Here is an 18,103-nt window from a genome sequence, read left to right on the forward strand (position 1 = left end):
TCAGTTGCGCCATCTTCAGACACCAGAGTTGTTTCTATGATGCCGACGACGCGTAGTCACTTCCTTCGAGGTCCTGAAATTTCAGGGTTTCAATTAGCTGGAGGCAGCCGCGCCGGTTCGCTTGGACCGTCAAACAGACAACCAGAACAACGAACGGGGAGCGGCAGAATCCCCTAACTTGTCGAATCCGACTTTCTTCGATCGACTTCTTGTTTAACAGGCGACGAGATCCTGCTAGATTGGATTCAGATACGATGTTAGTAGAGGCCAGAGAGGTGGGATCTACGGATGGGGGCACAAGGCCAAAGGGAAACGGGTAGTAGCTACAAGAGATAGCTGAGGATCCGAGGATACAACGATCACAGTCATATCGTCTGCTCGACGTCTTCTTGTGCTCTTCTGCTGCAAAGAGATCTCTCCTGAGGGATCAAGATGAGCTTTGGCTGGTAGTTAACCTTCGCCACCATACTATACTGTTTTGAGCTCTGCAAGAGGCTACTTCTACGCTCCTGGTGCGGGACCTTCGCTGGGGTGTTTTTCGTCCGCTACTAACCACGGACGATTGTAGTGGATTGTGTCTGAGTGGCTAAGAAGCAATCCGCAAATCTTCCTCTGACGACGTTGTCTCGTCTATACCAGGAAATCGCAAATGGCGTATTTGTGGTATCAGGTATTCGTCGATGGGTTTCAGTCATTATTATGACCGTATCTACAGACGTAATCGTAGACATGCGGAAGGTTATATAAAACCTATATTTATAATAATGCCGGTGTAGATCGAGCATGCACAGGAGCAGGGACACGCCTACCTTATGTCGCTATAATATGTTGATGTCATCGCACGTCGGACCATCCGCTACCCGCTGCGATATCGAAACTTGGTTATAGTAATGATTGTCGTTACGTAAAGAAACAGCCATTTGAAATCCGGGTTTGAAAAACAAATGGACGCCATTCGTGTAAACGGGGAATTACAACTGTTTTAGGGGTCAGTGGGTGGCCGACACCTTAATTACGGCTGTTGATATTGTGGCGGACGAACACCAAGCGAAGGTACGAATCCGTCGACTGGAAATGTGTCGAAAACGCTTAACGCCTCCGGCTTGCAATGATTTCAGCAGCAAGCTTACGCTTATCGCGTTTCTTAGCACCGCTTAACCTCGATGACAAGGTCTAGGAGCCTTTGTTACTAGTATTTTAATAGCAACATGTACTGATTCTATCACCTAATCAGAACGCTTCTGTTATTGTATGACTGTGTGATTGAAAGTATTGCATACGTTTGGTAAACGCGCATATTCAGAGTTGGAGAGCTTCAGAGTTATTGTTTACTTTATTGAACGTCGTGAATATTTGTCCCTTTTGCTTCGGAGATGACTTTGATTTTGGATCGTTCGATTTTTTACACATTGTATTTTCTTCATACGCGAAGCGACCTCTTAGGTAGGACGATAAACCTATACCAACTTCTCCATGCGTCCATCAGCTGTTGCTACAATCAAATAAAGAACTATACATATAAGTTTCAGATATTCTGGTGACAAACGTTAGCATTGACGACATATTATCAACAATAGGTAGCGTAGCTCGTAAACTGATGTACATGCATGCGTGTTCATCTATGACTACACAATTTTTGCTGTTTCTGGCCTGACCAGTGTTTCCTGATAGGACATATTTTTTCTACTAGAAGCTTGCACTATATTCATAGAATAAACGGAGGTAGGCGGTAGTATAGATAGAATTCTATGGGTCGACATTGATATAAATCGCGATCAAAATTCTGACTGTCTCCAGTTCTCTTTTATATCCATTTTGTTATGGTAATAATGTTCAGTTGGTAATATTTTATAGGTATTATATCTTATAAAGACTCACAGTGTAATGAGCTTTGTTTTATGAAATAAAATATACGATATAAATCAAAATTTCTTCTAGGGAGTGTAATCCTGTGTTCGAAAGTATAACTAGTCTCATAACGGTCGCGTATGGCGCCAACTCAGGCCAAACCTCGACTAGAAACATATGGCAGCAATCGAGTAACTGCAATACGCCCGAGTCCATTAATCGGGAAATCACACCTTCTTAGCTAATAATCGTCTTCTTTGTCTCAAAACAAGTCCATTGCTCGGTCGTAACCAAACTTAAAATTCCCAAAAAAAATAGTTTTTTTTTTAATTAATTTATCTAATTTGACCGATCGCCGATTTTGTCGTCACCGGACTTGCAGCCACAACCAAAAATTCTCTATCCAAAATTCCGTGCTACCTTCGTTGAGTTGGCTGATGTCCTCCGACACCACCCGAGCCTTGTCTAAGCCTACCCAGCCTACCGTGTCTTCTTGCACCACGTCACTGTGTTGTCGTTGTATCTTTCACAGCGTCTTGCAGCTGCAGAAGGAGCTTCTTACTTGGTTTGGATCTCTGTCGACCTAGCCTCTCTGTCCCTAGCGTTCTCCATATAGTTACTCAAACCTCCTCCTTCAGCGCCCAGTTCTGCGGTTCCTTCTTACCCCCGATCCACTCTGCGAGAACCCCCCACAGATCCCCGCCGACGCACCGCCACCAAATTTCCTTCCCTTATTCCTTCTTTTCTGTTTTAGTATCCCTTGGCGTACCCCATTTAGTAGTATCCTCTGCCCCTTCCCCCGTCTAGTTCACTTGTGGGCTCTTGGATGAGTACAGCAGAATCTGCTGCAGCCTATAGCAGCCCTCCTTCAGCAGGCATCGTCCGCCGCCAGCGGTCCGCAGGCTCAGCTCTTGGGCCGACCATCCGGCTGCGGAAGCAAGTAAGCGAACGCGGCTGGGCAGCAGAGCCCAGTGGGCCCAGGTTTGTTGGGCGGAGCAAAGCGTTTCGTCGGGGGGCGGAGCCGACGACAGCTTACAGCCGTTGCTGTTGCAGTAGCTGCTGCCGCCGCCGTCGCCAGCACCTCTATCATGGCGGACAAATCGATTGTGTGTTAGCCGGATGAACGGTGCTGTGGCAGCCGCCGTCGGCGCCGCCACCGAACAAGAAGGAGGCGGAGGAAGGGAGAAACGCGCGCGCACGAGGGAGAGAAGCCGAGGGGAAGAAAAAACGCGAGAAGGAGAGCCTAGCTGGCCAGAGTCTGCCTCGCCTGCCTGCCTGCCTGCTCGCCCGCTGACTGCTGCCTCCCGCTTCTGTTGACCAGCAAGAAAGCAAGCTATTCTTGTGTTATTGTAACGTAGTGTAGTCAACTCGGCTAGATTCGCTGCCGTTTGCGGCGGCAGCCGTGATGCTGACACTTTACGTTGTGCAAAACAAGCCTCGCTGAGCTCTGGAATCGACTATGCCCTCTCTAATAATAATAATAGTCGTTTTAGTCGTTGCGTTCCGCGTCTACACAGACAGACAGATCTGTGTGCAACCCCATTGGATAGAACTGGTCTGGTCGGCTTTTCAACGGTCTGATTTAATCAGAACGAATCCGATATAGTATATTCTGTATGCTATAGCTAATTATGGCTACTTCCAGAGCGACGGACGGAGACAAAAGAAAACAGAGCGCTTAGCCGGAAAGCAGCTGAAAGGATGGTGGGAGGGCAGAGCAAAGCTGGAAATCTATTGAGCTCTCGACTGGTGAGGCATTGCTAAGGTTTCTATTAACTTATGAACTACGTCTCGTTTGAAGCCGAGCGTCCGGGCCTTTTAGTCGAGCAGAGTGTTTGTCCAGTTGTCCACAAACCTACCCAAGTTGGTCGGCTAGATAGACAATATAAAAGCTAGAATTTGTTTTGCAGAAGAACAGATGTCGACGACTCAAGCTGCTTTTGTCATTATAGCGGTGGCTATTGTAATTTTATGAAAGACAATAGACATCGATACCTCATACATCTTCTAGACATCAAATTGCTCTGCCGATGTACTTGTGCATGATTTGTGTGCTAAATTTCTCACGAATCAGTATGTGTGGGCCGAGTTACCAAAATCTTAATGCGTTGAAAAAAAATAATTTTCGAATAGTAACAAATATGAGTGAGTAATGACTATCATCATATAATAATTATGCGCCCATGTAAGGCCCGCTAACACTAGTATTACCAACACATGAGCTAACCATAACTCCGTTAGAGTCCAACATGCCGTGTGAAGTCAACTGCTCCCGTGTGAAGGCTTTGTATTGAAACATGCGTAGTAGGGTCGATGTGATTTTGAAAAAAATCAAGAACATATGCTTTTCCGCCTTACCGCTCCTGCTGTGACTTGTTTTGCATTGAACTGAGCAGATACGGAGAAATATACCGCTTACAGTCAAATGAAAATGTGGTGTCGCTACCGAAACTGACAGCCATGGCCATAAATCTAATAACATAAATAATAATAGACACAAGGTGGGAACTATAGTGAGTTATTAAAAAGGCGAAAACTAGTTTAAATTTAGTCGACTATCAGTAACTTGCAGTAGAACTTACCCAACGTGACCACTCGGACGTTGCTCGCTGACACGCGCTCGGCAAGGTCGTTCTTGAGCTTCGAGCGAACCTTTGTCCTGTTTTCCGACGATCAATTGTTTTTCGTTCTTTTTAGATACAAGAGAGATGCTGAAGCAACAAAGGGTGCTGCCGACGCAATTAGCGGTAAATATGAGCTCAGTTAAAGGTAGAGCCAGTGAATGTCCTATCGACGTTCTTATCTAGGCCATTACTAGATATCGGCAGAAGAGTGCCGCAACACATTAGCTATCTGTAACAGATGGGATCATTTTCCGACGACATGGCGATGAGTTTCGACGCGAACATTCTACTGGAGATGTGCATTAGGTTTAAAATGCTTGATTCGAGATTCATCTAGCCAGTTGCTGCAGAAGCTTTCCTTCTTTTTACACCTAAGGGTTCGCAGCGTGCGAACTAATCCGAACCTGGTGGTCTCCGTCGTTACAAAATGCTAAATATCAAACGACTTTAGTCCACTGTCCACTACTACAGTTTAAACGTTTTCAATTGATTCAATTCTAAATCAAACAATTTCTCCACCCTTTCTAAATTATACACTTTTTTAATCATCTGTCGCGCCATGGTTAGGAACTATAGCTCACGAAGTTTCTGCTTCATGTGCTATAAAGCCACGTTTTTCATGGGTAACTTCAAGTAATCGCGAATAGTTTATAATGACGTTACTTCTCTCTCTCTCTCTCTCTCTCTCTCGCTCTTTTCATTGACTCGAACGTAGTAATTTGCTTTATTATTATTGTACCTCTAACGTTTACCTATGCTCAATTTTTCCATTTCATGTCCCGACGTTCGCTCTCACCAGTGGCAAGTCCGACGTCGACTTCGATGGAAAGTCTGGGGAAGGGAAGTTTGATTGGTGGTTGTAGTGGAGGTGGAGATGGGGGGTCATCATCTATCAGTAATGGCCCAGTTGGTCTGGCTCCCGCCGATCCGGTGTCGGTTTCGCTGGCCGCGGGCAGGCTACTCGACTCTTCGCACATATCCCTTGCCCCTGCAGGCCCCGACTCGACTAATACCGGACCTCCAGGTCACGCCGCCAACTCACCGCTGTCAGCTGTGTCCGATTCATTGGCAGCACTCAAACCGCCAACGAGTGCAAAAGGAGGAAGCGTCTTGACGTCGCCGTCGTCCGGACACCTCACACACCCTCACTCACCCACGCCGAAATACTGTGAGTAACAGCAGAGAACGTCAACGTATTGTCACATAATAACAGTGCAGTAACTGAATCTGACAGGTTACTTATTAACAATGGCCTTTGTAGAGTAGCTTTTCGCATTCGAAGACATAGCTAATGAATATCTACGATGAGCATTACCTAGGCGTGAAAGATTAGTATCCGAAACAATTTTGGTTTTCCGAAAGCTTAAGGGCTTATTGAATTTCAGAAGTAAAAATAAACTAACTGCAAGAATCAAAGGTGGGACATTTCCGGACGGAAAATTATATTGCAAGAGGTTCAATCAAGCAGAGTACGGAATCGAATAGCTAGGAGTTGTGATTCCTTTACGAATCCGTACATTGCTGCATAGAAGGTCACCTGTATCGTAAATTACTACGTGATCTGTCTTTGGCCTTTTGATAATTAAATTGTCTTAAAACCACGACATGAAGTCGACCTGATATTCACTTTGTGACGTAGCTGCACATAAGAGCCCTCCACGTGCTAAATTAGCGGGAAAAAACGAGCAGACGACGTCTTCGCCGTTTACGATTAGTCTAATTCAACATGACTACAATTCTTCAATATAAATAAAACGTACATATTTGTCATTAAGGAGAGATTTGTTTGATTCGTGAACATCTCATAACAACTGCGGAGTTTGTTGTTTTACCGCCGACATGAATTGAAGTTGTTTCTGATTTAAGCCTTGCATCTGAATATCTGCACATTTTTTTGGTCGGAAAAAAGCTGATTTTTGGTTTGGACAGATAGAAACCTTCGGCGGGAAATGTTTGAATTCTGTTTTGCGCTGAACGTTGTCTGCGGCTCTTTTTCTCTCAGGCGTCTCCGCGACGGGCGTGGGCAGTGGAGGCGGCGTCGTGGGAGCCGGGGCCGGCAGTGGAGGCGTCACAAACAAAAAGCGACAACGTCGACAGCGAACCCACTTTACGTCGCAACAGTTGCAGGAGTTGGAGGCAACCTTCTCGCGGAACCGCTACCCGGACATGTCGACCCGAGAGGAGATAGCCATGTGGACCAGCCTTACCGAGGCGCGCGTCAGAGTGAGTATCGAATGATGACAGTGTGAAAAATACGTAATGACGACACCAAAAATAGCAGCTTCCTCCCGTATCGTGGCTTAGGAAGTGCGTTAATAATTCATTAGCCAAGGTTCGGCTTATCTCTGTTTTTAAAAACGGTCTTGTTTATAACCTAATCCTTTACCTACGAGAAAAGTCTATTATATCATAATTCTTATGATTAATGTTTTCAACAACAATGAGGAGTTCAAACAATTAGATTTTTTCTCTGCAATTACACAGTTGGACATGGATCTACATTTGATGCAAAATAATCCTAAAGATTATTGATCAAGGCACCTCCGTAATTGCCGGGAAGCAAATATTGTTACTTACTATAGCAGATATCGATACTATTAGTTCTCCGCTTTGTTCGATCATGGATGCGTATCAGTGCACACCTTGACGATTTGGCGTATTTCGACCTCTTTCATTACAATAACCTTTTCAATAGTAGACGAGCCCTACCTAGAGGAGCCCGCCGGTACCGGCCTCGTACGCTATAACATGACGCGAAGGTTATAAGTAACTTAATCGAGCACCGTTAACCGACCTACGGCTGTAGGCTTGGTACTACTCCGGTTCAGATGGTGCTATTCCGTGTGTAGGCACTATCGCCTGCCTTCAATCCACGGACTACTTTTCGGCTCCTGTATTCGTGGCTCCTGATTAGTCGCAGCTCGTGGCAGCTGTTTTCAATCGGCAGGGTGTGTTCTATTTGCTGGTAGTAGTTGTAGTAGAAGCATTGCTAGTTCATGTAGTCCGACACACGTAGCTTTTGCTCCCTCTTTACTTTTTTGGCTTTTATTCACTCTTACTAGCGCTTTAGCACCTCGGCGATATTGGGCATAGCCTGCACAGACAGAGGATATAATCGACATCGCCAACAACAACAACAACAACAATAACGCTAAACTATATGCTCTCGATCTCAAATCATTCGTTAACTTAAAGGAAGTCGATAATTAAGTTATACAGCCGGGGTCACGATATCTCTCTCTATCTCTCGAAAAAAATCGAACACAGTAATTGTATGAACAATGAACGGAGTCGGCTATAAAGGCGACTGAGAACGCTGTGTCTAACGTGATCTTAGAAAAAGAAAAATGTGCCAGGTTGTAGGCCATATAGACTGGTGAGCAGTAAGTTGGCAGCGGTAAAAGACGACGACAAAGAGCTTTGACCGGCGACAACGGCAAATGAGTCCGTCGTGACCCGCGCCGCCTAGCTCTAGCGGCAGCTAGCTTGTTGTATACAGACTGTGCGTTGGATCGTAGGCTTTGCGATGTTCTCATTGTTTTTTGATAGTGATGACGATGATTTTCGGAGCGACCTCCTCATTGAGCGAAGCGCACATACTCCGAATGTCTTCTAACACAGTTTCAGCGAGTGAACTTAACTGTTGTGAAGATATTGGCTATTTGCTAATAATATAGTCATTTTTCCTAGGTTTATATCTACAGGTGAGGAACAGTATGATTGTGCATATTCTTTCGGTGGTTTGACTACAACTATTACGGCATGAAAACAGTTTGTGGGATCTTTCCAAAGGTATCGTGCATACATTTTGCCATACGTCACGCTTGTGAAGGAGCGACAGTGTCCATGAAGATATGCGTGAAGTGTTCTAGAGAAGACCCAATATGCTGGCTTGTTTTTTCGAAAAGAGGCTTGAGTGTCACATTGATGGGCGACATTTTAGTGCTACGAATTTGGTATGATCCATGCCGATCTAGCACGAGTTGCTACAGTTTGCGTACATATAATCGGGTTTATAACGCTGATGGCTATTATCTAACGCCACTATTTGGCAGGCAGGAGTTAGCCTTGAAGTTTTCTGATTATTTGCAAATCGAGTCTTGCTTTACGAAGCTATACATGCTTTGTATGGAGCCAGTTCTTCCCTCCATAAGTAATATCGCTGCGTTTAATATTTGTACATGCGGCTAAGATTCATACTTTGTATCCTACGTGCTCCATCAACTTTGGCTATCACTTAAGCATAAAATGTCCATTTTCGTTTCGTTTCAATTTTGTCCAGTTAATACGAGCGTACATATTGACCGTATTTGCCTTCCAAACTGATCATGTCGGCCTTAGCTCGAATCGTTCCGTTAGAAGAAGCCTTGTTCTAACAATATAGTAGACTCAGCCTTAGGTAATTATTTTTGTGTTGCTTCTATCATTTACTCTCAACATTCTTGCCTTTGATTTCTTTGCTACACCTCAGCTTTTGCCATGTTAGTGGTTGCTGTTGCTGTTAATCGCAATAATCTTTAGTGTCAACATTGGCCACCGCTAGCCTGGTCGATCTCGCGGCGTTCACCCCCTTGTAGGGTTCAGCAGACGCGCCCGAGGTATCTTCTCTCCGTTCGGGTACTATGTGTGCACTGCGCTTATGATGCACAGCTCATGTGTAGCCATTACCGAGAGACGATATAAGCACACACACGTACACAATCATGATGTCCGCTTACTTTGCGTGCGGTAGCTCTTAAACTAACTTGTTTTCATTTTCTCGTCTTCTCGGAGTACGCAGAAGCGGCAGTAAGCGGCCGCGCATAGTATCCCCCGTACCCACAGCTTCCGAGGGGTAGCAGTGATCTTTTGTGTTGTTATTTCGTCTGTTTCCTTGCAAAGCGTTTGGGACAAGGGTAAAACCCAGACATAGGGAATCTTTGTGTGGACAACATTTGCATATCTCTTCGCTTTTACTTATACTACGATAGTTTGTAGTGGCATTACTGTGACAACGAATTGTCCAGTGACGAGTTTGCCAGTTGCCTGCACCACAACACTATGTGTCCGCATTTAGCGACAATTCTGGGTCATTCAAGCTGTGCTTATAGGCCTTTTGCTGTGCAAGTGTTCGGCCGCAAGTATACGCGATAGCGATGCTGGCTAGGGAAGCGGACTGTTCCGGATGCATCGGTTTGGTTTATTCGCGAACAAGTGAACCAATGTAAACGCATTGGGGGTGCTGCTGCTGCTGCGGTGCACATGATGTCGATTCAGGTGATCTTTTCTTGGTTGAAGCACCTGCTATCCTATTTTGTCGCAGCTACGGGGCGTGTCAAATATCTAAAGGATCTGGGGTCAAAGTTGTGTATAACTGTGGGGGCTACACACGATGCCTGCACCCGACGATAGGGTGCATATAATTAGTATTAGAGGGCTAGGACGAGCTCATTCAAACAGGTACACGCCGCCAGGCGGTCATATGTTGGCAATCTTCGCTGACGCGTACTGTGCTTCATTGCTTTTATTCGGTCCCCACTAGCCCCACCCCCTTCTCCCCCGCGCGCGTCCATCGGCTCGCGTATCTTCGGACCATGTTTGTGTGTAAAAGGAGCGTGTTGGGCGTATGCTAGTTGACGCTGTCCAACCAATTGGTTCCAACTGAGTACATCCGGATCTCCTCGCAGCCGTCGCTGCAGTACACATTAATACTGTTCCTGTCTTACTGCTAGAGGTGGTGCAACTCATCGTTTACATCTACCTATGTATACATATATGTATCGCATACGGTATAAACATCTTTTTGACGACTGGTCGTTTACCAGTTACCCGACACTGAGTCAAAGGTGAGAACTTACGGGTCTTAGAAACTTTGTGTCCTGGCCTGTGTAAAGGCCGATCAAGCGGACGGTTGCTTAACAGCTCCAAGCTACATCATACAGACTTTCAGCTTTGTCGCTCCTTTCCTTACATCCATAACTTCATGTAACTTCGGGGGGTAGACAATTGAGAGCGATTAGAAGAAAACAGCTACCTAGGCTGAGCCATGAGGCCAGCTGACTTCGGGGGAGAAACATACTTATGTACGCCCATTGAGGCTAATATGACTATTTCGATGTAGGTAATCAAACAGGCTTGTCCTACCGCATCTTGGTTCTCTGACTTGTACGAATCTCTGCGTGTAGCACATAATGCATTGTATGACTTCCCGCCACTCCGGCGAACTGTTACTACCCTATACGCTGTTCATTTTAATCGCATTAAACACCCATTTCACTTGGGTGAGCTACACAATTACTAAGTGACCTAGAAAAATGAGTGACACCGAGAAGAAAGACGGTGTTTGCTGATCTGCCCCGGAAGGAAGAACCTGTGGTAAGGCCTAGCTGCTGTGACACAATTGGGGGCGAGAACGAGGGGCGTTCAAACCATTTTCAGCAACGGCGAACGCGAGGAGTTACAATTGTGGGGGCGGATCTATATATTAAGTCTCGTGTCTCCCCTTTAGCGGGATGTGAAGTCATGATTTAGGCTTGAGGAAACCCTAGTTATAGGAGCTTGTACAGTTCAAATTGTTATGGTTCACAGGTGCCTGTGAACAGGTGCATCGCTGCTCGTCGCGACCCTAACTGTTATCAAATATGCAAATTCGGTGGGCCAACTAAGCGGTACGACGAACTATACACCTTTGTCCTAGTAAATCTTAAGCGTCTATGTGTGTCGTCTTTGTACACGCTGGCATACACATGGATATTCTTTTTATCCTTATTGTATTGTTAAGTCAAGCCATTTCTGACCGTACTTTCAAGTGCATAAAAATAGATAAAATCAAGTCGAAAAAAATGTAGAAGTAATTGAATAATATACTCAGCGGATTGTCCCACCACTCTTCTTTTCATTTTAATATGAAACATAAGTATTTTCTAGAACGTACATTTGTCTAACTTAACCAACGAGATACTTTTAAAGCATTTAGTTTTTGTTAGACAAAAAAAATTGCTTAGTGTCAGCAACAACAGCTTTTCGTTTGAGTACGGCATTCCATATGGAGAACAATTATATCGCGCTACGGTAAAATTTGGCCCGTAATTCTCATGACCTTCCACCCTGTCGTATCATTATATTTTACCCAGACCACCGATTGACTTCTAGCCCCGCAATTTCTGTCACATAAACTCATCAGTCGCTAACGAACGCCCTGAAGTCTTTCTCTATTGGGCCGGCGAGTTATAAAAGTCGATTGCGTCGGCTCTATCGGCATAAAGTAGACAGATTTACTGGAAGGACTCCAGGACGAAGAGATATGTCGCGCCATCATTCATTCTCCTTTTGAGTCTCTATAGTGTTCAGTATCAAAAAAGGTGCCTGGGGGGCCACCAAAGCGCCGACAACCGTCTTTCCATTGATGGCCATTATCTACCTTGGTCACTAGCAGCGCCACTGCCACAGGCGTAAAGATATTAGGTGAGCATCAATTGAATTGCTCCTGCAAAGGCAAATGGGAAATAGGTGTTATTATCTGGGCCTGTAGACATATTCAAGTTCGCCGAGATAATCAATGATAAGATCTTTTTGTGTAGTTACAACTACGTTATCCGCAATTTCGCTTGGCGTCTTCTGCAGCGCGTCGGATGAACGAGCGGTAATGGGAACCGTATGACATAATAGGCGGAATATTGCAAGAGAAGCGTACACAGATGGGAACAATTTGTTCTGTGATAAGTTGCAAAACGATGAGTCACTTTTCGTTATAGACACAAAACGGAATGAACGAAGTAAAAATTAGACAATGTTTGCCTATTATCTCCCTTGTAATCTAGAAATGTTTGCATTATATTGAGTTCCGTCTTGTTTGTACTGATTGCTGTTCGATTGTTTTGGCCCCGCCGTACAACACGCACGTATTACAATAGCGTCTAAAACCGATCGCAAGTCTCAGCTGTCTTTGCTACCGCACTACAAGTAGAAACGGAACTACTGGACTTTTAAAAACTGGCGATAATAACTAAAAAAAAAAAAAAAAAAAGCAGTTTTATCCACATTTGATATTCATTCATGTGACAAACTATAATATGTAAGTAATATGTAGAAAAGTCAGATTGTTGAAGACGACCCTGACTCTCTGTTTTGCCAATACTCTCACGTTTACTTTTCATAAACTCCCGTCAATAGAAAGAGCTCGTTTTCTAGGCAACAAAAAAGCATCTATTTTTCAGGTGGTTCTCTATATTTTCTGTAACTGACTAATATTAGTAGCTATAGAGAAATAGCCATGCGTAGTAGTAGAGATGCCATCAATATTTCAAGGTACGCCACGTTAACGATGGCTACGAGTCAGCTGTCTGGGAAGATCGACCCAGGCGAGAAAAAGCTAAAAGATCCCCACCAATCTATAGCCAATTTGAGGCATTATTGCATGTCGATGTCAAATCTGCCTACCTAAAGTGAACAAGTGAGGAGTATTTAATCCGATTACACGACCAACCTCACTAGTGGCTGCAAATCTATGGTGGGCGTTGCGTGAGAATCACTGCTACGTCCATGTGCCTTACCTGTCAGGCACACGAATGTACACGACCTATGTGGGGATGTATGAGCCTTAAATAAAACAGTTTCGGTTTTCATTAAAGGGCAATTTCTCTACTCAGTTGACAACGTATAACGATGCGTTATTATGAGACATACAGGGCGGTTTCATTTAAGACGAGATCATTGGAGAAGTCGAGCCACGCACCATGTCTTCAACCGGAACTAGTTTCAACTATTTATAAAGCTTGTGACGGGCTCTATTCGCTAGATTCGTATAGAACACATAATAACTATTCGACTGCCGCAAGCTTCGATGATTTTATTGGTGGGCTTGCAAAGCTCTGTACCAAGACGGTTTAGCAATTTGACCGAATAGCCAGGAATGAATCAGTGCCCAAGAATGCTTTTAGTGGCACAAGTAAACAGCTGCTTTAGAAACAAATTATTTTCGATTCTGTTGTCATTTTTATTTGTCTTCGCTTTTTCCTTACAAGACAGAGCTTCGCTTGATCAACCACCACTCATCTGGACTCCTATTCATAGTCATGTATTCTATCTGACTATACATAAACGTTTCGCTGACGTCTAAGGACTAGGGTAAGCGGGTCTGGACTCGGCCTTCAAATAGTCGTAACGCCGTTCATACGCATCGTACATCGGTGCGAAGCCCATCACCGGCGAGAGCCTTTGTTGGCAAAGCCAGGTGACTGGAGCGTTGGTAGTACCTTGGAAAGGTAAGTGTTGTTGCCACAGAGGCTGTTAGGATCCACTCATTCCACCACGCCATTGCTACTACTATCTGCGGGGTTTGCGAGGTCGCATTTTCGCGAAGGAAAACCAATACCCCGAGCACCGCTTACTCAAAGGACAGCTATGTTGCCAATACGGGAACGATGATTCTGAGGAAAAACTTGCCCAAGATAGAGCCTACTGAAAGAAAAGAAAAGAAAAGGTGGCTCTAGCCTACGTCATCACCAAAGCTAGCCTTGCTGTCGTTGCAGGCTTGGCTGGACCGCAAACCTGTCGTCGGATAGGAGTGGCTGCTCTTGTCAGTTTGGTCCTAAGGGCACAGTCATGCACAAAGTCAGAGTGATTGAGGGTTGAGGGCTAAAGGGGCGAGCAAGCGGGGCATAAGAAAATAGGAGTGAGCCACAAGAAGTCACTAAAGCACATTGCAGCGCAAATGCCGAGTGTGGCAGGTAAACGACAGTGCTAGCGAGCGCAATGCTGCAGCGAAGCACTAGCAGAGCCGAGGACCAACCCTTCAGACAATGAGAAAGGATCTAAGGGGCGCGTCTGGTCTCTTTCTTCTTAAGAGACGCACGCGATAGGCAAGCACACATTCCCTTTTTCGTAAAGGAAGCACCTTGCTGACTTCGCCGATAACCTGCTCTCGCTTTTGCTCACTTGTCCCAGCGGGATCCCATGGGCGGGAGCAACGTTGCTGGTGACGCCAGCGACCCAGCGGTGTCGCTGGAGCCCCGGCGTTTAAAGGCATTGTGCCGATTCAAGTAACGGCCAAGAGGTAAGGGCTTCGAGGAACAGGAGAAGGTGGTTGGGTTAGGTCGTGGCAATAGCTTTGCTGCCACTTTTGGAACAGACTTTTCACGTGTTCACTGTAATAAAGAAGAAGCGCAGGACAGAACGGGAGCCAGGGGCAACTGGCTTTCGTGGCAATTGAGAGTTTAGTGTTTAACTTGTACTGGTGGGTCTTCTTGGCTCTGCGGACGTAGAGCTAGCTAAATCTGCTTATACCGTGCTACTTCCTGTCAGTATAGTACTGTTTATGGAAAGATTAGTTCCCGCGTTGCTCGCGCAGATTGTTCATTAACAAAAGCAATTCTGTATAGAATAGTGTATAGTGGAGCAGAACGTATTTAAGTTTCTTCAAGTGGAACTTTCGTTGGATAGGGTTTGAGAATTAAAACATAAATGCTTGTATTCTCAATGTAAACTGTATAGCTGGACATACGCCGTTAAACGCATAATATTGTTGTATATAGGCTATATCAGGAATTCATAATTATTACAGTTTGGAACATTATCTAAAGGTGTAACGCCTTATTTTTGGGTAGATTTTGATGAGCCATAAACTGAGCCTTCAAATGTTACTTATAGATGAAACTAACATAGAAAAGGTGTTCGGTAGACCATATTAATGCCATAGCCATAGAACGCCGGCTACAGATAATCCAGAAGCAAATGGAACACAGGACTTTATCCCAATGTTTACAACTTCACTTCATGGATCCGAAAGTATCTACATAGACAGAATCAGTCTTATTTTTGCATCGATGTTTGTGCAAAAACATTGCAGAGCAGACAAGCGTCAGCACGTACGATGTACTTGAATTATGTAATTAGAACTTTACCATGCCACGGCTCTGGAGTCATCAGTGAGCCATCCATTACTGCCATGTTACCAACGCGATTTTTCCATTAGGGACTCCCCAGGACTAGTTTTTGGCTCTGGTGCTACTGGCGCCATCTACCACCCGAATCTACCACGCTAACAAAGTCTGTGCACGTTCGGGTCTTATGTGGTATATATGCATACCCATGTATGTCTCTATGTGGTTCGCTGAAGGCGAATGCCCGTTTGTTTTATAAACGATATCAGAGCATCGTGTGGCTCGTGCGCTGACGAGTTACCTGCGATCAGGTCGCTCATACGGCCACCATGTGGCGGAAGTCCAACGCAGCACGCTACAAACTGTTAAAGAGATGGAAGAAAGCAATGCGGTTGCTCTCAGAAACAAAACCGAGCAGCAAGTGGCGTCTAAAGATGGCGTACATTTCCCAGTTATATCGATAAAAACGCAACATGTCCAAGCATATGAACAGCAAAGTGCGATGAAGATGGAGGCGCGGCCCGACGGACAGACACGGAACTGAAGGGGGAGCTACTGAACGAGCTACATGGTGGGCGTCCGCTAAGAAATACGCTAGGAATCGGGGACGAGGGACGTAGAAGGGAAGAGAGAAGCGAAAATGAAGACGGATCTGCTTCGACAGGAGGGAAACAAGACAGCATAACGGCAACGATACCAGAGGCGTCGTCAATGACCTGTATACGCAGCAGGAACGAATAAAGTTATTGTGATCTGACCGACAGCAGAAATCAGTGGCAAAGTAGGATGGTGCAGCTGATCGTAGAGATGGTGACGGCAGCTGGGTCGTAATGTTTGATGGGTCTGCGTGTGCCTTGGGTGGAATGACAGAGCTGGTGGTGTTGTCCGTCCTCTATGGCATAGGTGACAACGGGCCGCAGAGTTCACATGGGACAAGCTAAAGGGACTGCACCCAGACCCGGCAATTCGGGCGACGAATTTTGACGATGCAGAGGTTTGCTCGGTCTGTTCTTTGAATACGGCTACCGAGACATGGTTTGTATCTGCAATTCTCCGCCCGCTTCGACTCAACACGATTTCGTCGATAAACAACAGTTGCAGACCATTGGCTAGTGACCACTGAGACGCTGAGCTCCAAAATGTCTTTTCTTCTAACTTACATCTCAGCGGGGACCCTACTCGTAATACTAATACAACTACTAGACCTGCAGTCTGCGACGAAACTAACGGGACCGTCGACGAGAACAATAGCTACGGGACTGCTATGGGGGTGACAAAGGTTTACATTGAAAAAAGTCGCGGGAAAGGAAGCGAAAAACACCGTCACAGAATCGGCATAACACTCTCCCTTATACACGAGGCACTGTCACGCGTACATCCTCTCACGTAAGCTACGTTATAGACCAACAATGGAGAATATTGCTCTATAATAACACAACATATATGTGTGCGTGTGTGTATCCACACGATATCTAAACTGTTCTATTTCTCTAAGCACCCCGCCGCGATGCTGCAATTGCCACAACCATTGCAGCTCGGCCTGAAGGCAGTATCACTACACCATATAGGTCATATCTAGGTTTCTATGTATGGCCACACTGTGGTGGCCGTCAACAGAACTAAAGGGAATTGCTGTTTCTGTAGCCTTCGGCGACGGCCTCCTCGAATTTCCCGTTCGCCGGCCAAGACCAGGCAAAAGCGGCCAAGTGATCGCGTTACCACCGCGTCGACAGCATCAACCGAATCCGCCACCTTGCACACCACCAGCTGTGATCACCGCAGCAGCGATGAACATATTTGCAAGCCTTAGCCCGGCCTCTGACTAACCGTTAGCAGACCCATCTACATAGAGAGGACGTCGAGTTAACCTCCATTTATAACGGTTAACGCCATAGGTTAAGGTTGCTGCCACTGGGCTTACTGCTATTGCTGTTGGTCTGCTGACGAACGTTGGCACGCCGGGTGCAACGCGGCTAGGGACAAACCAATGGAAGGAGAAAGTGGCAGAAAATAGGGACGATGCCGGACAACACTGGGCAGCAGCAGCGCTAGAGGAAACGGACGAAGCGGGGTTCCTTGGCCTGCTGTATACTGGCGGAGCAAAGTAGAATACATGCAATGAACAAACGAAAACTAAACCACAGCGGGTGGTGCGGCGAAAGACGATTTGCTTCTAAATGAAAAAGACGAAATAGCGGTAACCATAACAGTAGCTGTTTTAGCGGCTGATGCTTGGATCGCTTCTATATGAGACACACATACGGAGTTGGGCATTCGCTCGATGCGATTTATATAGGCTGGAGCAAAGGTAGCCATTTCATGATAATTACTGCGAGTACAAGCTACATCTGTGAACGTTCGTTGTACGTTTTTGTACGTCCGTTTCAGGTGCTCTAAAGCTGTTCAACGACAGAAAAAAATGAAGCGTCTTGTGTTTATCGTGTCGTAGAAACAATCAGCCTGTACCAACGTAAATAAATCGAAGCCGAGCGAACTAGCAACGACTGATATCCAGTGGCTGTTAATTGATTGTTTGTAATAGCTACCCCCGTGCTGTTATTTTTTCTATCTACCACAAGTATCAAAATGCTGTATATTATTATTATTTGTTTCTGTAAATGTGTAACGTTTGTAAATAACACTGTAGGACAAGTAACGGCAACGCCGACAATACAAATTTCAGCGTACCTGCCATAGTCTACTTAGTCGTATCGTCACATGACCTTAGATGTTGTCAAGCCTGCGGTCAGTTTCATCAATAAGCTGACATTT

The 18,103-nt window shown here is 45.4% G+C and overlaps 1 protein-coding gene across 4 annotated transcripts in view; it reads left to right on the plus strand.

Annotated features, from left to right (window-relative positions):
• The window catches only part of LOC111254872 (uncharacterized), a 97,818-nt gene that overhangs the window by 31,928 nt on the left and 47,787 nt on the right, over positions 1–18,103 (plus strand). For all 4 annotated transcript variants that reach the window (XM_086977582.1, XM_022816210.2, XM_022816199.2 and 1 more), the window contains 2 exons: positions 5,272–5,640; positions 6,475–6,695. In XM_086977582.1, the coding sequence (XP_086833708.1) occupies positions 5,272–5,640; positions 6,475–6,695 (590 nt within the window). The remainder of the gene's footprint in view (positions 1–5,271; positions 5,641–6,474; positions 6,696–18,103) is intronic.

The sequence above is a fragment of the Varroa destructor genome, unplaced genomic scaffold (genome assembly GCF_002443255.2).
Source record: "Varroa destructor unplaced genomic scaffold, Vdes_3.0 BEIS01000001.1, whole genome shotgun sequence".
NCBI lineage: Eukaryota > Metazoa > Arthropoda > Arachnida > Mesostigmata > Varroidae > Varroa > Varroa destructor.